The sequence below is a fragment of the Dreissena polymorpha genome, chromosome 7 (genome assembly GCF_020536995.1).
Source record: "Dreissena polymorpha isolate Duluth1 chromosome 7, UMN_Dpol_1.0, whole genome shotgun sequence".
Taxonomy (NCBI): Eukaryota; Metazoa; Mollusca; class Bivalvia; order Myida; family Dreissenidae; genus Dreissena; species Dreissena polymorpha.
In genome coordinates this window covers 64,704,745-64,730,389 of record NC_068361.1, presented here as the reverse complement: position 1 = coordinate 64,730,389, position 25,645 = coordinate 64,704,745, and the positions used below count along the sequence as shown (strand labels likewise).

Here is a 25,645-nt window from a genome sequence, read left to right as displayed (position 1 = left end):
CAAATGATGTCTCTTGTTTGTAGTCTCTCATGTTCGCTTACACTTATAATAATCTTTGTAAGACCTCAGTTCATGAACTCGTGAAGAATTATGGTTCATGAACTATTCACTGACAGTCTATGAACAGAAAATGGGCCATTTACAAATAGAAGAAAAGTGTTCATGAACTGTTCATGAACAGCTAAACCATGAAGATTTTTTCTTTTTTGTTGTTGTTCATGAACTGTTCAAGAACACTTCATACCATTGGTGTTCATGAATAGTTCGAGAACACTTCATGCCATTAGGGTTCAAGAATAGTTCATGAATACTTTATGCCATAAGGGTTCAAGAATAGTTCATGAATACAAAATGCCATTAGGTTTCAAGAATATTTCATGAACACGTCATGCCATTAGTGTTCATGAACAGTTAATGAACTAAAATTTCAAGAACATTTCACAGACGCGGCCCATTTTCTGTTCACTGACTATTTGTGAACTATTCATGAACTTGGTTCATGAAACAGTTCATGAATATTTCACGAATTATTCTTGAACTGCAGAACAACATTTTGCAGGGGCGGACAGAAGCAAAGTAAAATCCAGCTACCGGTATATGTGCAAACAGCATAAAACCAGAACAGCCTGTTTAGGTTTTATACTGTTGGCTGCTAATTAATATTGGTTGGACATGAAGCTTTTAAAATTTAAATATAGTACAAAAGGTCTTAAATGTAATTAAAACTTTTTAAGGGACTTACATGTGACTCAAAATACATAAAGGGTTAAATAAAACACAATCTAAGGGAGACAATCTGTTAAGAGAACTTACTGAAAAACAGCCGCCGGAAGAAATGTATGATCATCATTTTAAGGCACATATAATCCAAGTAATCACAATATACAGACAGTGTCAGACATTGTTTATAATTTTAATTATGCACTTCCTTAATATCAAAATGGACACAAATTGACAAGTGTTCTCTGCATGTTGAACAATGCCCAGATATCCATCAACAAGTCAACACATTTCATGGTGAACCCTATTTAGGCAGTCATCCAATTCTACAACACAATTACATTCATTGAATATCTTTTTTTCAGTGCTATTCCGGGAACGTTTGAACACAACAATTAAATTTCCTTAAATGACTTCTAAGTACTGCTAACAAGTACTGAATATAAGACAGTGTTTTATTATTTTTAATCTGACTCCTTCTAATAAAAAGAATAATCAGCAAGTCACTTAATACATTTTAACAATTCACAGCATTTTTATTTATTTGTTTTGTATATTTTTTTTTCATTTATTTACTTACTTACTTTATGACATATTATTTTATTATTTATTATCCATTCACACATTTTCTCTTTTTTTCTTTATATTTCTTAGTAGAAATAAATATTAAGTCATCGCAACAAATCCAAGAAAATCCCAAGTGTACTGTAAAGTCTGTAACAGTATGATAATAAACAAAATTAGATGAGCACCATAAAGTGTGAAAATAGCTAACGCCACATAAAATAAAAGTTGAATCACACATTAAATTTCCTGAACAATATTCAATACAAGTCCCTAACTGTTCCTATTCCAAGCTAATACACACTCTCCTGTCATAATTCTAGTATCATTCACAATTTCTGAGTCCATCTCTTACAAAGGAGCCTGTGTCTCTATTTCAGATAAACATCCAGACTCGACATAATAAATATTCATTGCTTCAGATGCAAATCAACCAATTCCAAATGCACGAAACATGTTGGCCTTTCCAGTAAACAATATATCATCCCTGCAATGGGCTGCCCGGTTATTGAATTGTCCCAAACCACTCTGTAATATGCATTATTACAATAAGCAATCTGCACTTTATCCAAAACCCGAGACATAAATCATCCTAGCCATAAATCTTTCATGGCAACATCACTTTTCAGACCCGCAGATTTATTGCATCAACACCCCAATGATTAGTGTTAGGGTACAGGCTAATGCACCCCATTTACCAAACAAACAGATATCCAACACTGTTTGGCATCCCACAACTGTTGCTTTCAACACCGACCAATGATAAGTCTGGTCAACCTGTGTACAGGTAAATGGGTCTACTGTGCACCTTATTTGATACATGTTTTCTCATTAAGAAACCCAATCCAGGCCTACTCCATCCAGATCTACCACATACAGACCCAACCTTCAGATCACATAGTTCTCAGAACAATCTCAAAGGAAAACAACAACAACAACCCAACCCCCTGGATATGAGCCTAACTATAGGAAAATGAAGTTTAATGCATGTGCATAAAGTGTTGACCTAGATTAGTCTGTGTTGTCTGCACAGGCTAATCAGGGATGACACTTTCTGCTTTTATGGTATTTTACATGCAAAGGCAGTCCGTTTTAAGCTAAAATCCAGTTAAGGCGGAAAGTGTCACCCCTGATAAGCCTTTCAGGATTGCACAAGCTAAATCTGGGACAATTTTTTACGCAAATGCATTAAGTCCCATTTTCATAGAGCACGGCTCAGACCCAACTTACAGATCAGGTAGTTCACAAAAATCTCTAAGGAAAACAACAATAACAACTCAACCCCTTGGATATGTTAAAACTGTCCAGATGGTTTGTATGATATTTATGTAGGCAGCACTTGCTATATCATTTAAATTTATTAAAAATAGCGGTAACCTTTGAAAGTTAGTCAAGCTGACACACACTGGCAACTTGTATCTTCAAAGCAAAAACTTGTGCAATGTAACCTCCATGTTTAACGAGGGGCCTAAATGCATTCATGTTTTCAATTCTGTTTGGTTAATTTACACTATACAATAATTATTGTATAGAATACTCACAAAAAACAACGCTTATCCCAGATTTCAAAATGTTAAGCCTCCAGTTTGACAAAGTGTACATAAAAATTGTTAAACTGTAACATTATTTTTGGCATACATTCTATTAGGGTGGTATTGATCACAACAGTAACAACAATCTGTGTGCAACTTTTACTTAGAATTGATAAAACACAACAACAAAATCCACAAACAATAAAAGTAAATGTTCAGGGACTAATAACAGCATTACCATAACCTCACACTTGCTTGACCTCACCACCCCAATACTTTTTGCATTCTCCTGCAATCAAAAAAGTATAAGTTCCAGTCACCAGCTAATAGAATAGCTGACCAATTACTTTGCGTGATTAACCTCACAGCTTCTTTGGACAATAAACAATGTTTATTAAGTCGTTTAGATAAGATAATTACCCATAATTGTTGGGAAACATTGTGGTTGAAAGGAAGCTTTTTGATAAGCATGTAATTTCTCCCAAGAAAAGGCAAAGGATCATATCAGAATCTGAGCAAAGAAGACTGATGGGCCACCCTCAGGCTTTCATGGGACAAAATGTAAGACCTATTTTCCAGATTTTGAATTCATTTCTCTTTTTTCCCCTGGTGGCAATAGGAACAAGTACAAACATATCTGGGCTACTTATATGACAGATTGTAAGCCAAAATTATAGGCAACACCCATGAGGACTTCAGTGTATAAAAATAGAAAAACAACACAACACAATAGTAACATCATCTCCTTTTATATTGAAACCTGTTTACTGTCAGAGTTTTGTTTTGAAACTGTAACTGTGATCAAAATCCTAGCAAGTTAGGATCCGAATTTCAAATGGATAACATCTTTTCGACTTTAAAATATTGACAGTCCTAACATCATTTTAACATAAAATTAGACAAAATTTTATTTTGAATATTTTTTTTGTTTTTTTTTAATTACAGATGAAATTAAGTTTGTATTAGTATATTAAACATTGAAATGAGAAAAAAGTGGGATTGAGCTGTAGACCCTTCCACATGGTTGATCCTTGTTTTTGAGGAGCTATTTTTACTGATTACAGATGAGTTTACCACTGACAGCTGTTGCCAATAATGTCCATACTCACAGATAGATATCACAAACATCCATGTGTGACCAGCCGCCAGAAATCAATATTGTGGAGTGCAGCCTATCTTTCAGTGAAGTGCATCCGCATGTGTAAATTTCCAACAAATGTACATTTACAAATTGTTATCATTTAATATGAATTTTGCTAACGAATTTAATAGGTCAGCATTGCCTTAAATCAGGGGCGTAGATAACCTCCCAACATTGGGGGGGCGGTCCAATTTCTGTACTGGGAACATAAAGAGGTTCGTTTGAGAGGGTTGTCCTCTCCCGTGGTTCAGAAAAAAAATTAATTACAATTAATATGGTGCGTTTTGGGGGAACTTTCATGTTGATATAAATGTTATTTTCTTTCCAAAAACTCTAATTACAACATAAAATTCATCAATCAGAGTTTACTGATGTACTTAGAGAACAAAAATATTTTCAAACTAATTACTGTTTTTCACGCGTATATTTACTCAAAATAAGTGGCAGTTACCTTTGAATTAAAGCGATCAATTAAAATTAAAAGAATCGCCTGTCCCTAATCAAAACACTGACAGTGCAATCACGGAAAAGAACAATGAAACAATTAACGCAATGACATTTACCCCGGCCCCTAGTTTATGACACCTAACAAGGGATATTAAACATCACTATTGGCAACCTCAGAGCAGACGGAGAGGGGACACATGGCTTCTGCACTGACGGCGCGTGATTACAAAAATACTGGTTTTGGGGCGGCAATTTTTGGGGGATTTTACGTTTATTTATATAACGATGACTAGCTGAAATATTGGGGGGGCGGCTGCCCCCCCTGCCCCCCCATTATCTACGCCCCTGCCTTAAATAGGCCATTGCGTCGGAATACATTGACCAGAATGTCAATTCAGTGCATTCAGACATTCAAAGAGAACGAGCTCGGAGGCCCCATCCAATATAGCTTCATATATTGGTTTGCTTTAGTGCTTGTCACTTGTCAATACTTATATTAGTCTGTCTGTCTGCTTACCAGTTTTGTTTCTGTGCAGTCAGCTCTTATCTGCTCTTAACCAAGCCAGAGACATATTATAGGGCAACGGAATTATGGGTCTAGAATAATATTTGTTGTGTCCTGAGAAAACTGGGCATAATGCATGTGCACAGGCTAATCAGGGACGAAACTTTCGGCTGAAATTGGATTTTTGCTATGAAAAGACTTCATTTTAACGAAAAATGTCATAAAAGCGGAAAGTGTTGACCCTGATTAGCCTGTGCACACCGCACATGCATTATGCCCAGTTTTCTAAGAACATGACTAATATATAAGTTGTGTATTTTAAGTCTACAATGTTCATCTGATTTCAATATTTGTATTTACACTTCACAAACATGTCTGTGAGCATATTAATATCTCAGTCTCTATTGATTATCAACCAAATTAATTTACGCAAAAAAATGTTGGAGTATGTGCCTCATTTAAAACTATTTAAAAATAATCACAAATCAGTTTGTCTGATATTCGCTAAAAGTTATATAAAATTTCATGATGTCATTTAACTGTTGAAAAAACATCTACATTTTCCATTTGTTATATTGAGCAAAGATTCACCACTAACAAAACATACAAGTTAGAATGTCAATACAATTCATCACAAAGTCATGCTATTTTTGTAAACATTATGACTCTGTAATACAGTTGCATCATAGATCCTTCTGCCAATTTTCAGCGTACTTTTGTAGAAACTACACTGTTGCGTCAATGAACATCATAATTGTAAAACAAATAAATTAGCCCCGAGCTAATTCATCTGTATGTAAACTGTGTAAGAAATATGGAAGTTGGCTATCTATCAATATATGAAGACAAAGTGTAAATTATAAAAGGTTAAGACATACAACGTTATAACAGTTAATTTCAAAATCCCAGTTCCTTCTTTTTTAGTCACTATCTTATTGCTTTTTCAGGAACAATACTTAAAACAGCACAATTTGAAACAACCTAAAAACAACACAATTTTTAACTACAGAACAACAATTACGCATTTAGGTAAAACACTTACTTTAAACTGCAGCCAACTGTAACATCAATTTCTCGACACAAATATAAGTGTGATTTTTATATGTGTATATAATTATATTATTTCCCCGATTGTTTCCAACAGTCACATAACATCAACTCTGTTTTCACAGAAAACAATGTAAAAGTCGCAATTGTGACACAATATTTTTGAAAGCAAGAACCTTAAATCTTCAAATTACAATGTGCATGTATGAATATGTAAATGTAGTATGTGCAAAAACTGGCTATCAGATAGCTCTTGTTTACATTTATACGATGACCTGTGAATGTCACTCAGTTGAACCGGATCTAATCAGGGTTTATACATATACAGCAAAAAAATACACATTTCATTTGTGAAAGTATAAGGTTACTGTAATTCAACAATTGTGGTGTTTATTCTGTTGTGTCCATGATAGTAAAGATCAACAAGTTTGCAATAAAACTGAAATTTAAGCTTATGTATTCTGTAATTTATCTGTTGGAATCCTATCCTATTTCAATTTGAAACAAAAACAACATAATAAATGTTAACACACAATACCTCATTACAAAATAATTACAATCTTTCACAGATGACAATGCAGATGGACTAATCTAATCATTCGGAGTTCCACAAAAATGACACAATTTTGACACTAAATGAACTCAGATAAAATAGTTTGTGATGTGAAAGATTACAAAGGTTATGACTGTAGGTATGATGTCGGACCATATTTGGCAGTTGTAAAGCGGCCACAAAAGATTAAGTCTACCAGATTACCAGTTATCGTATGCAAGTACTTTAACCCTCAAATTTTAATTGTATACAAATAAGCAAAACATGAGTCACACAAATGCTAAGGTGATTGATTTTTAAATAATTAAATATCTTCTACATGAACCCTTTACTACTTAGATACGTATTTTGATGCATTTGTAGTCCTTTAGAAAGTTGCTTTTATTTAAATACCTTTCTTACTAAATTCAAGTTTTAGAGGCTTCATTTCCAATCCTTAGTTACTAATGAGCAGCAAACAGCAAACAACCTGAACAGACTGCAAGTTACTCGCAGGCTTTTCTGGTTTAATGCTGGTTGCAAAAGCCATTTTCACTTTGCTTCTTATGGGGGAAAGGGTTAAGAGTAAAGTTTTTTATTAATTAGATATTGCGGAAAGATGTTTTATTTTCTTTCAATAGTATAAAATTCTGTGAACATATCCCTTTAATCATCTCAAATTATCAGCTACAAACTTACCAACTGTTCAGGATCATTGTAATGCATGTATAACATTGTCCCAGGAAGTCCGTCTTACCAGATCACTCGACAATCCAGGAATCCTCACACTCAGCATTGAGCGCAAAACTGGTGTTAACATTGTAGTTTTCTTTAACCGGATACAACAATTCAACACTCAATTCTTGAGTCATGAACACCGACAAAATATCAACAAGAAACTTGAACAGTCATGAGTCGAGAATATTATCAATAACTGCCCACAAACATCTGTAAGACCCTAAGTACCGTAAAAAGTTGTGTATAAGGCGCACTTTTTTACCCCAAAATTTCATTTTAAAAACTTGATGCGCGTTATGCACAACTACAGCCATGCCAAGACATTTTTTCGCTGTCAGTTACCCAGTAGCGGTAATTCGCATCATTCTGTTTTCCGGTGTTTTAACTGTAACTATGTTAATAATAGTGTTATATTGACGATCTGAATAAGATGAACAAACATTATAAAGTTAACATATATATTTTATATCTTTTTCAGGTACGTACAGAGCATTGAAATCAAATAAATTTGAAGAAGAGAATGAAAAACGAGGAAGCCATTTTTATTTAAATGTTATTGTTTACTTTTCCCACAATATTATACCCTACTGTACTAGGGTTACACAATTTATTTGGGGGCACTTGTCGATTTACAATAGTATGTCGGCAAGGTATTTCCCGATATATTTAAGATTATTTTTCTTGCTTTTCAAATGTGTTAATAAAATTGATGCTGTGTTTGTTTACACGTTTTCATACGTCTTGTCAAGATTGAGGATGTGATTATTGAGCAATTTGCGTCACCTGTCAAGTTTTGTGTAGCTGGGCTATTATCAAAACATGCGAACCGGCAAACGGCTTCACACCTCCATTGTTTGTTTATCACCGGTAATGTCGTGATGGTGTTGAGAAGTTTGAGTCGTTAAAGTCTCCTGTCAATTTTAGACACTCGAAAAGAACGCATGATATCGGCATTGTAAATAAAACGCGCGGTTGTGAATTAGTCATGCATGAATAACCAGGTGACAATACCAATCAATAATGTCAGTTTCTTAGTTATAACTAATCCATCTGTTATGTGTACTCCACGATAAAATCGTGGACAGTTACTTCGGAGACATATGATGAAAACCTTGATGGTATCCTCGTGGAAAGTGTGCATTTCATGCATAATTCATTTAAATCCAAATATTTATTTTTACGCATAATATGATTTTAAAAAAACACCAACTAGTTGTATCGTTATCGTCTTAAAAAATAATTTATAATTGAAGCAATAAAAGAATACGTAAGATCGGCAATGTAAATATAACGATTTTCAGTTAGCCTGCGGTACGGAATTTTCCCCCCGATTTTTTTGCTTCAAAAACTTTTTTTCCCGATTTTTTAGCTTTAAAAAGTAGATGCGCGTTATACATAAATGCGCGTTATACACAACGTTTTACGGTACTGATTAATTAACCCATTACCACTTAGATACATATTTTGACGTATTTGTAGTCCCTTAGAAAGTTAAATTAACTTAAAAACGTATCTTACTGGATTCAACCCAGGCGAAATGATGACCATGGTAGACCATGGTCACCATGGTTTTTGATGGTTGACCATGGTATTTGATTGTCAGCCATCAAAGACCGTGGTGGAACATGATCAGGAACATGGTTTGCCATGGTCACAAAAAATCATGGACCATGCTCAGCAATGGTGCCAATTGGTTAACCATGGTTGGCAATGGTGACAAAAGACAGACCATGGTTGTCAATGGTGTCAAAAAGACAGACCATGGTTGGACATGGTCACAAAAAACATAATCCATCGTTTGCAATGGTGACAAAAGACAGACCATTATATATAAGTTGGCCATGATAAATTAAAACGTGGACCATGATCGGCAAAGCTACTTTTATTTTCATTTTAGTGTTCCCATGGTGTTTAATGTTCATTTACATAAAATGTGCAATAGCGTTAATTGTTCTTCAAGTGAAGAATTAAAAGAACAGCTTAAGTTTTAAGGACATCTTATTTCACGAACTGTTTAAGATGATATCAAGAACACAAACATGTACATTGCATTGCTGTTTTTACAAAGGAAGAATATTGTGTGCACAGGAAGTTGAAACGGAAGCAAGCTGAATGAAGCCACATGGTTTATGTTATATTTGGAAATGTAAGTCTTTAATAAATAACTGGCTAAACTGATCAGAAATAATGGTTCCAATTTTCAACTTCTTTGGCACTGTGTTCACTTATGTTTCCCAAATATTGCTGCATTGTCACTCTTTCCTCTGCTTTATGAATGTTTTTGCCTTCAACAGATTCAGAAGCATAACCAATATTTTCATACTTATTAACTGTGTGCCAACATGCCGATGAAGTGTCAGCAATTCTAATGATTTTAATGCAGTGTTGAATTTTATCTTTAAGTTCTTTCAGTAATTCAATTGCCCTGGACACAATTATCCCTTAAAATAAGAGTTTTTCCACACAAGTGTTCAATGCAAAAAAGTTAATTATTAAAAACAAACTGCCTATTATTTCTAGTTTTGGTTTTAAAAAAAACAGAACTATCAAGCCTGACCTTTTTCCTGGAATTCTCCAGGAAATTCCTGCAGAAATTCCAGCAGTTATCATCAGCCTTTTCCGTAAAAACCATAACCTCTTAAGACCGTGGTGCCGTTTTACAAAAGGAAGGCCATATGACCATGGCCAACCATGTTTTGTTAAATGGCAACACAGTCTTTGACCATGGTCATCATGACCATGGTATTTGGCCATGGTCAACCATGGTATTTTGCCATAGTTGACCATGATATTTTGCCTTGGTCAACCATGGTATTTATACCATGGTCAAGTTGACCATGGCCAAAGACTGTGGTGCCATTTAACAAAACATAGTCTGCCATAGTAAACCATGGTCATGTAAACCATGGTCATATGACTATGGTCAGCCATGGTTAACCATGGTATACCATGATCATAAAGCCTTCATTTCGCCTGGGAAGTTTTAAAGCTTTATTTCCAACCCTTAGATACTGATGAGCAGCAAACAGCCTATTAAACCTGAACAGTCTGAGGGTTACTTGCAGGCTGTTCTGGTTTTATGCTGGTTGCACATAGCAATTTTCACTTTGCTTCTGAGTGGAGTTAAATCTCTGGCAAATAGTATGCTGAGGAGAATGAATAGTATTTGAAATTATTAAGTCTTTCTTTAATTGTATTCTTGTTTTTTACTAGAAGCTATTTAGTTATAATGTTTACATTATCAATTTATAAATTCTATAATGACACACTTCAATACATACCTAAATCTGTGAAAAGGTCCCTTTAAAACAGACCTTCTTTGTTATAATTGTTACACCTAGGCTATCTCTTTGACCACTTACAGTACAGCCAACGCGGCACAAACATAATCCGCGGCTATGCCACGGCCAGATTATTAGTACGCGGCGGCCGAATTGTGGCCGAATTGTGCGTTCAAGTGGCGTATCGCCGTGGCACTCTGCATCGATCCGCGCAACGACGCCGAGTCTGTATTAACCTCGCGTACTTTCGCGGAGTAAATCTGCCGCATACGAACGCAGCGGATCAAGTGAAAAGATATCCACCTACATGTATGTGTAGCGTAGAATTAATTACACGCAACTGTTAATGTTTCGTTCGATTATCATTATTAAATTTGTAATCCGAAACACACTTCCAAATTTTAATGCTAACGCAACCTTTGGCAAATTCTAGCGTCATATAAACAGTGCTAAAATATCCTTTATAAAAAGCGCGCGAAAATTATGCAGACATGTAGAACGTCATTTGGATAGTTTGGGTGTATTTTGTGTTGTATAAATACATGAACATCACGTCAGGCGTTAATCGCGTGTTCAGTGGGGAAAAAAAACGCCCCGATTAGATGTTATTTCATCATCTCTATAAATAGTAACAAATGCCAAAATGTATTTGATACTTAAGGAAATATCGAGAATGTTTGTGTATCGTAAATATTTACCAGCATTTGCTTTAAAACTGGAATATACGGGATTATCAGGTAATTAGTAGCGATATTAACTGTATAATATGAACAAAATAAAATGTGTTTATATACGCATATTCAAACAATAGTTATAATAAGCTGATAATTAACAAAACAACAAATACGTCGTCACCGTCTTGATTATTGATGTGGCTTCAAACCGCTAATTTTCTCAGCTTTATAAATCCACCATATGCTGGAGCCTTGACCACTTGTATGTGCGAAAACATAATTACGTGACCTTGTTTATGTGTGAAATACATACACTACGGGCGGGAAACAAACTTAATTGGCCTGACACATTAACTATGCTTACATGTATATTCTAATACAATCCGCGCACAATAAATTTATTATGATTTTAATTATTATTATAATTGTTCTTTCAAAATTTGTTAACAACATGTAACTAATAATTTTAAAAAGATTTTTTATTTCATGATGCGCATCGACTCGGCATCATGTCGCGGATCGCGGCATGCCTCGGCGGACAGATGCGAAGTTTCGCGGCGAAATGCGACTTGCCGCCGCATACTGACGCGGCTTCAAAGACTGACGCGGCTTCGACTCATTTCGCCTTGCCACCGCGGATCGCGAAATACGTTTGTTCCGCTTTGGCTGTACTGTATTCCTTAACCTGTCAATTGGCAAGGACTTTGTAACATTTAACTGACACTGCACATGTTGTATCATATTATTGGTTGTAAGTGGTATGTAACCATTTAATCAGTTACTTAATATGTTTTATTTCCTTAACTTTGTTAATTTTTTAATATAAAAACTAGAAAGAACTCTTATTGTGCAGACATTAAGTACCGTGTAATTAATGGTGGATTTATACAGAATTATACCTTCTGTGATATTCAATATTCATAAAAACATTATCTATAATAATTATATTAACACATATAAAGACTAAATTTATTGTATATATTTTCTTACCCACACTGTGCCGAAATCCACTGAGTAGCTTGTTCATTGTTTTCAAATATATATTTATATTGCTGTATGCTCCATAAATAAGTATTTTTTTCCGTCATCAACACATCTTCATTTTACTCTATTGTTGTTAACATTTCCATAAACTTTTGTACAACTTAGCAACAATTATTGTAATCATAATATTTTCTTCTACAAGAAACACCACACATCATATCAAAACATTTTTGTATACCTAAAAAAATGTTTAAGATCAATACCATAAAGCATATAACAACCGGAACAAGTCAAGAACAATCACAAATCACCCCACATATTTCACATCCAGCTGCAAACAAATCAATGAATTCCGATCATCATGGATTAAATTTTCCTCTATATTTCAACATTTTAGTCTCATTCTGCCATGACAATGGTTGAAGTTGAAATACAAGCTACCATAAAATCTCAGCTAATCAATTATGTGAATTAGTCAGCGGTGGCTTTTCATTCATGAATCCATGGCCCACAAGGCAGATGGTCAAGGCCTCTGTTAGACCAAACAAAAACCACCGAAGGTTGAAAACAAACAATGTTTTAACTGTCATTGAAATCAACAGCTGTTACAAGCTTTTGCTACTGGTCAACCCTCTAAATATAATATCACTTAAATGGTTTGAACCCAACTATGGTCACAACACAAAGGCTAAAATTATCAGGGACTGTAACACAGTCTGCACAGACTGGATTTTCCATTTAAAGAGACCTCTTAAAAAAAAAAAAAATTTAAAGTGGAAAGTGTCATCCCTGCAGATAGACTGCACAGGCTTATCTGGGACAAACTTTTATTCACATCATGCTTTATACCCTTTTTTCCAGAGCGTAGCTCGAATATATGTATATATTTTTCTCCTAAAATACATGTCAGTTTTCCATAATTACAATACATTCCATTTTTCAATAATTACAATTTATTCATGTCAGTTTTCCATAATTGAAATACATGCCAGTTTTCCATACTTACAATACATGTCAGTTTTCCATAAGTACAATACATTCTATTTTTCCATAATTACACTACATGTCAGTTTTCCATGCTTAGAATACATGTCAGTTTTCCATGCTTACAATACATGTCAGTTTTCCATAATTACAATACATGTCAGTTTTCCATAATTACAATACATGTCAGTTTTCCATAATTACAATACATGTCAGTTTTCCATAATTACAATACATGCCAATTTTCAATAATTACAATACATGCCAGTTTTCCATAATTTCAATACATGCCAAGTTTCCATAATTACAGTACATTCCAGTTTTCCATACTTACACTACATTCCAGTTTTCCATAATTACAATACATGCCAAGTTTCAATGATTACAATACATGCCAGTTTTCCTTACTTACAATACATGCCAATTTTCCATAATTACAATACATTCCAGTTTTCCATACTGACACTACATTCCAGTTTTCCATAATTACAATACATGCCAGTTTTCCATAATTACAATACATGCCAGTTTTCCATACTTACACTACATTCCAGTTTTCCATCATTACAATACATGCCAATTTTCCATAATTACAATACATTCCAGTTTTCCATACTGACACTACATTCCAGTTTTCCATAATTACAATACATGCCAGTTTTCCATAATTACAATACATGCCAGTTTTCCATACTTACACTACATTCCAGTTTTCCATCATTACAATACATGCCAGTTTTCCATACTTACAATACATGCCAGTTTTCCATAATTACAATACATTCCAGTTTTCCATAATTACAAAACATTCCAGTTTTCCATAATAACACTACATGCCTGAGTTTTCCATAATTACAATACATGCCAGTTTTCCATAATTCAAAGGCCATTACTAAGGAGTATGCAACTGATTTTCAGAAAAACTGATTTTCTGGTAAATACTGAATGAAAACTGTTAGACTTAGACACTGCCATGGATGAACACAGAATTCAACTGATAAACAAGAGCTGTCACCATAGGATGACTTATGCCCCCTATAAACCCTTGATAGAAGTTCTGAGCTTTTTTTGAAACCTAAACGCGGACCCTATGTTAGAGGTTAATGTCACAGGGGTCAAAATTTGTGTGCGTATGGAAAGGCCTTGTCCATATACACATGCATGCCAAATATGAAATTGCTATCTGAAGTGACATAGACGTAAGAAGATAGAAGTCGAAACTTAACGCAAAGTGTGACGGACAGACGGACGGACAGTCCGATCACTATATGCCCTCCTTCAGGGGCATAAAAAATGTAATCTATTCTTAATTTATGCACCCCCATTTGCACCATTTTCATTTAGAAATGTCTTGTAATGGCTGGCATTCTTTGTGATTCACTTCCCCTTGACCTTAAGGCCACCAAAAGGTCATACAAAATGTGGTTGATTTAATGTCCATTTAGTTTGTAAACCTTTTTTTAACTGAAATTTGGCGACAAACACACACACACACATTTAATACACGCATTTAAACAATGCTTCAAGATAAAAATAACAATGTCATGTCTCATCTCTTGATGATTGACCTTTCAACCACAAAAACACTTTTTGACCTTTGACAAAAGTGTGAATGGTCAACACTTTGTAAACATTAATAGCTATATAATGACCATAGGCTACTTCCTATGACCTATGACAGGTTTAATGGTATTTGAGTTGTCTTAAAATATGAATGAAATGTTTGTCATACATGTTTTAGTCACCTCTGGCAATCTAAGGGACCTTTTGTATCGGAGTATGTGTTTTTTGTTTTATCAGATGGTATACATGCAATACTATAGTTAAATTATGGTCACATTTTTGCCTGAATGCTATGAATTATTATGATTGATTTTAATATTTTGGAAGAGTAAACGCGTTCAATTTTTTTTATTTTTTATAATTAAGTTTTAAAGTGTATACTTACCATAAAACTGTAATTTTCAGAAATTTTACATTTTATGTATTTTTTCTGTCTCATTTTTCTTTTAATTTACATTTCAAATATTTTAAAATAATAGACCATTTATAATTATCATATAATTTAATCCACCACTACAGTTTGGTCTTTAAAGGTTTTTGTTCAAAGTTTCAGAGATATTTGTATAACTTGAAAAAATATCTTTAAACAGAAATTTTAAAAAGTAAATGTTGGTCCGATCCTTAATCGATCCTAGGTTATCTGGATCAAAAAAGCAAACGCAATAATTGCTAGACCGTTCTGGAATGTATTACTTATGGGCTGTTTTGTCAGCAATTTTTTAACATAACTATAGAAACAATTAAGCACTGTGAATTTCCTTAGGTAAATAAAATACAATTGCCATGGTTACCTCTTAAATCTAATAAACCTACTAGAATTTCGATTTTGCCTACAGGAATGATTTAGATCTATCATGGGAAACAGCAAAAATCATGGCATATGTTGAAAAGCAATCTAGTGCCTGGTTGATCAATAATTTGTCTCCCTGTGACCTGGCTCTATCTTGCAGACAGTGCTGACAATTACTGACACATGAGACATTATGTGGGTGTAATTATTTATAAGCCCATAATGGAAGCAGCTGAGGAACTGATGGCCACTCTGGGAAAACAGGGCAAAATGCGTAGTCCAAGATAAGCCTTCGCACTCAGCACAGACTAACCCTTTGCATGCTGGGAAATTTGTCGTCTGCTAAAATGTTGTCTGCTGAATTTCTAAAATTAGCATTTTCTTCAATTTTTTCAAAGAATACTATCAGAATAGCAAACAGTTTTGATCCTGATGAGACGCCATGTTCTGTGGCGTCTCATCTGGATCCAAACTGTTTGCAAAGGCCTTCAAAATTCGGTTCCAGCACTGAAAGTGCTAATCAAGAACAACACTTCCTGCTTGCGTGATATTTTTCATTCAAAAGAATTTTCTTCTAATAGAAAATCTAGTTCAGTCACAGACTGCACAAACTGTACAACACTTTACGCAATTCATTAAGCCCCATTTCCACAGAGTGCCTTTCTTCTATATAATATCTCAATTAAGATCCTTTCAATTTCATTTTTTCCCTGACATATATTGTTCAAAATTTCTCTGCAACCTTACAGCCATTTAACTACATTATCTTCCATATTTCTCCAACATTGTTCATGTTAAGTGTTTCACACTTGCTTAAATACTGGTTATCTCAGGTAGATAAAGCCTTCAATTGATGAAAACTATCAACAATTCGTCTTAACAATAAATGAATTTAGCCTTGTAATAAAACAAACATACATAGATTTGATAAAAATGAATAATCAGTCCACCACATTTACATTTTGTTTTTAAAAGCCATGTCACAGTATTGAGCATATTGTACAAGTGTATTATAAACATATCAAATATATATTTGTTCATTCACTGGCACTGCTCCAGATTAAACCTAAAACATTGCAATAAATCCTATTAGCACCAAGTTCTAATGAAAATAAGCATATTTAAACATATTGTGCACACACAAGTATTTTTGTGTGAAATAAAGTTCAGTTTTCTTCATTAGTAGTAATTTATTACCATACCAGCATGAAATGAGTTATTTCGTTGTTGGAAAGGGGCTAAATAACATTGTCACAAGTGGAAGCATGAATTTCAATTTAAAAAACTAAGTTTTACCTTTTTTCTTTCACTGCCAATAATCAATACTTAACAAATTTAATGAAAAAACAAACACTACCATAGTGCAAATCACACATTGAAAGTTGATTCATCGCACACAAACACTATTGTGCACACACAAGTATTTTTGTGTGAAATAAAGTTCAGTTTTCTTCATTAGTAGTAATTTATTACCATACCAGCATGAAATGAGTTATTTCGTTGTTGGAAAGGGGCTAAATAACATTGTCACAAGTGGAAGCATGAATTTCAATTAAAAAAACTAAGTTTTACCTTTTTTCTTTCACTGCCAATAATCAATACTTAACAAATTTAATGAAAAAACAAACACTACCATAGTGCAAATCACACATTGAAAGTTGATTCATCGCACACAAACACTACCATAGTGCAAATCACACATTGAAAGTTGATTCATCATACACACAAACTCAGAGCCTCGTTCTGGGAAAACAGGGCTTAATACATATGCCAAACATGTCTACCAAGACAAGCCTGTTCAGTTCCTACAGGCTTATCAGGGACACCACTTTCTGTCTTAACTGCATTTCCACTAAGAAAAAACTTTATGTACAAGAAAACTACCATAAAGGCAGAAAGTATCACCCCTGATAAGCCTGTGCGGACTGCACAGGCTAATTTAGGACCACATTTTGAGCACATACATACTTAATAACAATAAGAACAATACCATGTTTTACTGGTGTAGATATGCTCATCCTCTTGCGTTTACGTCGAAAAGTTCTCCGAATGCTGTAGGAAAACCTGCGACTAAACCTTCTACTCTTCTGTCTATCTAGCTTAGATTCAGATTTCACTTCAACTTTGGCTCGTCTCTCTGTTACCTTTGGTGTCTGAGTTACTTGTACATCCATGGTTAAAATGCCACGCTTTTAAAATTATTTTTTTATTGATAATTTTCACTGATCATTGAGAATCTTAACAATGTATACAAACAACTGGATACGTTTAAATTCTCTCAGATCAATAATGCACAATCCTTAATTATACACAATTCAATTGCAATGCAAACTCTCATATATATACAACATGTTTCTGAATGAAAACACTCAACGAGTATTCAAGCCACTCTACTGACATTAGTACACTTATGACTTTCACTACAGTTCATTTCTAATCCTCGCACACAGATCCGACAATTTAATTCCGCATACTCGATTGAACCACTACACAAAAGAGTTCGGAAGTCACAACTTCAGTCAGATACAGCCACCATTTTACTAGCTACTTGTCACATACATGGGAGTTAGTCAGAACTATGCAGTTAAAGTCACGTACAAAAGCAGTGATGATTTCACATGCGAACAATTACTAAAAAAACTGACTCAAGTTAAATCGAGCGCATTATTAAATACCCGCCACACAGGCTCGTTGAGTAATAGCAAGGGTTATCGATTCAAGCCATTAGCCGCAAAGAAAACATGTTATATCTGAATGTCTGGATACTTTATCTGCAGTAAAATCACAACCCACTTAATGCTTTAAATTTCAATGAGTTATTTATTAGTTTAGTGTGCCTTATAAAACTATTATGTTCCTTTTTCTGAACAGTTATTCAACGATAAGACATCCCAAAGTTTGTATTTAAACATTAAACACTCTGCTCTTACTGATCACAAATAAAAAATAACGTAGCATCGACATTAATATTTCTCAATTATTCTTGAAAATCTTACACTATTCAAAATAACAAGCATATTTAAACAAATTTAACTTTACAAATGAGAGACAACAAACAAACCACAAGACAACACCTGAAATTAGCCAAACAAACTACTGTATATGGCCAACGAAATATGCCCTTAAGGAGAAAAATGTTAATTAACAAAACCATAAAAGGACTAAATAACTCTACAACTTCCCTTGAATGGAAAATACCAACAATATGTTTAATTGTATTATTACACACAAATACACATGCTGCATAATACATCAATTGTTTATCACAGCTTGGAAGCTGATGATAAATTGAATATGTAAATCAACAACAAATTGATATTGTTCTGGCTTGCATATCAACACTTCTAAAGGGGCATATCAACACTTATAAAGGGGCATATCAACACTTATAAAGGGGCATATCAAAATATTTGAAGGGGCATATCAACACTTATAAAGGGCAATATCGACACATTTGAAGGGGCATATCAACACATTTGAAGGGGCATATCAACATATTTGAAGGGTCATATCAACATTTATAAAGGGATATATCAACACTTATAAAGGGGCATATCAACATTTATAAGGGGATATATCAACACTTATAAAGGGATATATCAACACTTATAAAGGGGTATATCAACACTTATAAAGGGATGTATCAACACTTATAAAGGGGTATATCAACACTTATAAAGGGATATATCAACACTTATAAAGGGGTATATCAACACTAATAAAGGGATATATCATCACTTATAAAGGGGTATATCAACACTTATAAAGGGATATATCTAGACTTATAAAGGGGTATATCAACACTGATAAAGGGGTCTATCAACACTTATAAAGGGATATATCAACACTTATAAAGGGGTATATCAACACTCATAAAGGGATATATCAACACTTATAAAGGGGTATATCAACACTTATAAAGGGGTATATCAACACTTATAAAGGGGTTTATCAACACTTATAAAGAGGTATATCACCACTTATAAAGAGACATATTTAACAAAGTTTGTATATACATTTCAATGTTATGTTCTAAATTTTAAACCTTTGAGCCTTGTGTTTTCAGAGCTTGTGCTTGTTGCCGGTTATAACCCAAGGTTTATTGTTTTATTAAACTAAATCGAGAGAGCGATGAAACCATGTATGTTTATGTCATGTCATATTGAAACAATGTCACATGATGCTATGCTGTAGCATTCATTCCAGACCTAAGTTATGTACAATCTGCAAGCTGGCTTAAAGCGGGTATATACGATTTTGTCAAATATTTATGAATTTATATAAAATGTGTACACAACTTATTATATATATATTTCAATATAAATTAAAATAAAAGTTAAGAAGAACATGTGTCGAAAAATGCGAAATAAGCCAAATATTTAATTCTGAAATTGAAAACGGCTGTACAGCCGAATTCGCCAGCATGTATACCATACATGTACAATGTGAATCTAAACTTAGTTTAACGGTTTATTTGAATTCCTGCAACGATATCTATTCATACGACACACGAACACTAACTCCGATCCTAATACAAAGACGAATGCTTCGGTTATTGTAGGAAAATATGTACGTCACAATCGGCTCGGGCGCTAATTTGTCTTTGCTGCATTTTATGAAATTCGGCTTAAATGTATAATTTCTCTTGCCTATTTTGTGTTATTGTAACATATTTTATCAATATATTACAATTAAACACATATAAAAAATCGTATATACCCGCTTTAATGACTGTCAGATGTAAGCATCAGGTTTGCTGTGTGCTCTTGTACTCATTTACCTTGTTTGAAGTATAATGTTGCAAAACAGATGTTCAATTCATTAACAGTAGATATCAATAATCTGTTAATTGCCAATTTTTTATTTGTCAAAGTAATGCATGCAAATGTGCATAAAATACATTGAATTGCAATTAAACAGAATTTCACTAGTTCTACTAAAGACCATAGGAATGTTACAGTGGAGGAAACTCAATCATCATGAAACATGTCTGAGGTCACTGTATTATGTACGCCATATTATCTAAGTGTTCAATCCTTTACATAAATTAGCACACACTCCCATCATAACTAATATCAGGTCTCTTGGTTGACTGTCACTGTCATTACAAAGCTCCATTGAAAGACCGGACTGTCTTTTATTGTGGATCTGATATACCCAGCTGCCACCAGATGCTATCTATATATTGTTAGGCCATGGTTATTATTACCTTTGTTTGAGGACCAAAGACAACAAAGAACAAGGGCTGTTTGTACAACATGCATGCCCCCCATATGGGCTGTCAGTTGTAGTGGCAGCCATTGTGTGAATACGTTTTGTGTCGCTGTGACCTTGACCTTTGACCTAGTGACCTGAAATCAATAGGTGTCATCTGCCAGTCATGATCAATGTACCTATGAAGTTTCATGATCGACATGTGCAAAGCAATATACCCCCTCTTCTTCGAAGGGGGGGCATAATAAAGAATGTGACACGTAGTCACTAAATTTACCAGACACATTTTTAAAAACTTATTTGCATTATGTGTGAAACATTGGAAGTTTGTTGACCAGTGTATGGCTGCAACGAAGGTCATTTATTATCTACCAAAACCATAAGGCAAAGATTGCAATTTCTAATAAACAAGATCTTTTTGCAATAATTACTGCTTGTTTGTTGCGTGTTACTAGTGTCATTTGTGGTTCTCACTGTTGTCCATTATATTGTACCATTGACAAATTTTTTTTTCATACTTTTTTCATTAGTTTTCACCTAGTTAACTCTTTCAGTGCGGGAACCGAATTTTCAAGGACTTTGCAAACAGTTTGGATCCAGATGAGACGCCACAGAACGTGGCGTCTCATCAGGATCCAAACTGTTTGCTATTCTGATAGTATTCTGTGAAAAAATCGAAGAAAATGCTTATTTTAGAAATTCAGCAGACGACATTTTAGCAGATGACAAATTTCCCAGCATGCAAAGGGTTAAGCTTGATGATATCACAAGCCACATGTATATAACGGTTACGGATGTAGGAACTCAACTAAACCCCAAGAACAGTATCATACATTTTTCTACACCTGACAAAAAATGCATCATTTCAAAGTGGTTGTATATGTTACTTTTATAATTACACATTGAAAAGTATCCCCCACTTCCCTGTGGTCACTATTATTAATAAACATTTATGACATGTGAATTTTTTGTGACATGATGCATGCTTTGCAGAGGCGGGTTGGTTTAAATAGGTAGGATGGAAATCAGCTTTTAAATGTATTGGTTGGTTCAAATACCAAAACATAATTATACACTATAGCCTAATAAACCTGTTTCACCTTATACAATTGCAAGATATGGGCAGGTCATTTGGTGGACTATAATATCAGATTTGGCAATCCAAATGAGACAGATCCTTCTGTGATAAGAGCAGCAGCAAAATATCGGAAAATCTCAGTGCATTATCACAGTGTAGAAACAATTTGAATGGCATGCTGATGTTGTGATTTTGATTGTAGTAAATAAACATGATAATACATGCTTATTTGCTGATACCGCATGGTTAAAGGATACATACCAAATGATGGTTTCAATATGTTGACTGTATGAAAGGACTGTGCAAATAAAAAAATATTTTATCACCAATTCGGCTTGATTTTCAATAAATTACAGTTGATGGTATGACTTTTTTGTTAAAATATGTCATTATATTGTACAATCAAGTGTCATTAAAACACACACAATAACTTCAACAATAAAACATCATTGATTATTGTCTATTATCTATCTTGAAATTATGAGATTAATGGAAGTTGGAATGTGTTTGTTACAAAAGCAATCACAACATCTATTTGAAATCCAAATTGATTACACCCTGTGAATATATATATAAAAGTGCATTTTGTACGTGACAGTCCAAACTCATTCAGAATTTTAAGAAAAATAACTGACCTGACAGAAATAGCCATTTTTTTCAATATGTCTGTTTTGGCAGACTTGTAACAAAAAAGAATGATTTTTTTAATTGGCCTGAGTTCACACATACATAAGAACATAGACGCCATTATTCATACGTAAAATCTGCGATTTAAGTATTTATAAATGATCTAACTATTATTACATTCTCAGAGTCAACAAGTTAACTCAAACAGAAATATGTTATTTTGGGCCTATAATACATTGATGCCAAATAAGTAAAAATGTCAACATATCACAATTTACCTCAATTGAAATTTAGGATATACCATACTTTGTGGCATGACAATAATAGGTAACATTTAATGTGGTTGTGTAATATATATATGGGGCTGTAATTCTTCAGGAGGTGGCAATAAAAGGAACTTACGGAAGAATTTCTTAATACTGTGTCTTTTCTTTGAAAATAAGGCAGAATCATAGCTTCTTGTTAAATCTGAAAAGAAAAGCAAAAGAAAGCCTGAAATCTAGCTCTCAAAATAAGCTCTATAAGAAAACATTCGAAGTCTAGCAAATTGATGTATGCTTAAGTCGATATGCTGGTTAAAATGAGGTTAGTTAAATATTGCAATTTCTGTATAAAAACAATAAATAAACTTTTTTTTAAAGTTTTACCATAAAACATATTTGCTAAATTATTTGTAGCTTAATGTTTACTTATGGTGATAAAATTATGCTTTCAATCAGATCAAGAAAAGCAACTCTTACAGACAGGTATTTGAATATTAATGGGGTTGTTTCCCTTTCATATGATCATTACACGAGGATAACTCGAGAATTTAATATATAGAAATAATCCACAGTAGCCTCCCTTCTTAAAAACAAGATAATAAAAATAGACACTTTTGGAACATTATAATATTTATTGTTCCAAAGGACAATGTACATGCAACAAGTAAAGTCAAGCAAATAATGCTCTTAAACATACTTACTGAAAACAAAATTAATTATGCAAAAAAGACAAGTATTACAATGCATATTTAATGTTTGGCCACATGGGTTTGATAAAGACAAGAATACTGATTATTATACTGAAAATGCATGGACACTCAAATTAAAAAAAAATACACCCAAACAATTTTTCCCATTAATTTTCCCTCATCACGTTAATACAACAAATTTCCAGTTTCATCTGCAAACCAATCATACATTTAAAAAAAATCCTATCAATATTTGAATATTTGAATTGTGGGCTACACACAACTCATTTTTTAAATATTCTGTTTCCGTTCAAGCAACAACAAAAAAATCACACTGAGTTTTATTCAAATCTTTCACTCTATTGAAACATACAAAATTGGGGCCCTTTGGCAATAAGATTCCATTAAATACAAATTGGTGGGTTTTGATGGAGACTTATGGATTTATTTGACAATGGGATCAAATGGCAATGAACTTTCCTATCATTAGTGCTTTTCCCTTCATTTGAATCAAGGGCACTTTCAAAATACTTTAAATCGAATAAGATTTGCTTGTCATTGAACTGTTAAATTACATTTTGTAGTTACAGGTTTCAGATGATTTTTTAACACCTTTGGTCAGTTGAATGACCTATGTTTTGTACAAAATGGAGAATCTTATATGCAAGGCCAAATAAATCTACTATGGAGATTCCGGGTTGAAAAAATGCACGTTACTGCATCAGTGCAACTGGCAACATTCAATTTTCTCGTAAAGAAAATGTTTTAAAGATGCAGTCTCACAGTTGTGGTTTCTGACCTGGTATATTTTAGTTTTTGTTAAGGTTTCAAAGATTGCAAAGCATGTTAGTTTTGCAGCATTGAATTCAGAATGGCTTTGGTTATTATTAATGAAACAAATATTTACGTTATAGACACATAGAGCTAGTATCTTTTACACCAAAAGTCATTATAACAAGGGCTGTTTGTAAAACATGCATGCCCCGCCATATGGGCTATCAGTTGTAGTGGCGGCCATTGTGTGCATACTTTTTTTGTCACTGTGACCTTGACCTTTGACCTAGTAACCTGAAAATCAATAGGGGTCATCTGCCAGTCATGATCAGTGTACCTATGAAGTTTCATGATCCTAGGCCGAATTATTCTTGATTTATCATCAGGAAACCATTTAAATGTTTCGAGTCACTGTGACCTTGACCTTTGACCTAGTGACCTGAAAATTATTGGGGGTCATCTGCCAGTCATGATCAATGAACCTATGAAGTTTCATGATTCTAGGCGTAAGCATTCTTGAGCTTTCATCAGGAAACCATTTACTGTTTCGAGTCACTGTGACCTTGACCTTTGACCTTGTGAACTGAGAATTAATAGCGGTCACCTGCCAGTCATGATCAATGTACCTATGAAGTTTGATGATCCTAGGCGTAAGCTTTCTTGAGTTATCATCTAGAAACCATTTTACAGTGTTGAGTCACCATGACCTTGATCTTTGACCTAGTGACCTGAACATCAATAGGGGTCATCTCCCAGTCATGATCAATGTACCTATGAAGTTTGATGATCCTAGGCGTAAGCATTCTTGAGTTATCATCCAGAAACCATTTTACAGTGTTGAGTCACCATGACCTTGATCTTTGACCTAGTGACCTGAACATCAATAGGGGTCATTTCCCAGTCATGATCAATGTACCTATGAAGTTTGATGATCCTAGGTGTAAGCGTTCTTGAGTTATCATCCGGAAACCATTTTACTGTTTCGAGTCACTGTGACCTTGACCTTTAACCTAGTGACCTGAAAATCAATAGGGGTCATTTGCCAGTCATGATCAATGTACCTATGAAGTTTCATGATCCTAGGTGTAAACGTTCTTGAGTTATCATCCAGAAACCATTTTTCTGTTTCTAGTCATTGTGACCTTGATCTTTGACCTAGTGACCTGAAAATTAATATGGGGTCATCTGCGAATCATGATCTATGTACCTATGAAGTTTCATGATCCTAGGCATAAGCATTCTTGAGTTATCATCCAGAAACCATTTTTCTGTTTCGAGTCACTGTGACCTTGACCTTTGACCTAGTGACCTGAAAATTAATATGGGGTCATCTGCGAATCATGATCAATGTACCGATGAAGTTTCATGATCCTAGGCGTAAGCGTTCTCAAGTTATCATCAGGAAACCATTTTACTATTTCGAGTCACTGTGACCTTGACCTTTGACCTAGTGACCGCAAAATTCATAGGGGTCATCTGTTAGTCATGATCAATGTAC

The 25,645-nt window shown here is 34.1% G+C and overlaps 1 protein-coding gene and 1 long non-coding RNA gene across 10 annotated transcripts in view; one reads left to right on the top strand and one right to left on the bottom strand.

Moving 5' to 3' along the window:
- LOC127839296 (disabled homolog 2-interacting protein-like) overlaps positions 1-25,645 on the bottom strand; it is a 210,017-nt gene that overhangs the window by 112,231 nt on the left and 72,141 nt on the right. For 5 of the 9 annotated variants that reach the window (XM_052367574.1, XM_052367575.1, XM_052367572.1 and 2 more), the window contains one exon: positions 22,824-22,889. In XM_052367574.1, the coding sequence (XP_052223534.1) occupies positions 22,824-22,889 (66 nt within the window). Of the gene's footprint in view, positions 1-813; positions 866-3,925; positions 3,960-5,951; positions 6,181-17,492; positions 18,189-22,823; positions 22,890-25,645 lie in introns of those variants that run through there. The other 4 variants (XM_052367576.1, XM_052367582.1, XM_052367581.1 and 1 more) reach the window with 4 other exon arrangements.
- The window catches only part of LOC127839301 (uncharacterized), a 50,665-nt gene continuing 34,337 nt past the window's right edge, over positions 9,318-25,645 (top strand). The window contains exon 1 of the long non-coding RNA XR_008030282.1: positions 9,318-9,372. This is a non-coding gene — a long non-coding RNA (uncharacterized LOC127839301). The remainder of the gene's footprint in view (positions 9,373-25,645) is intronic.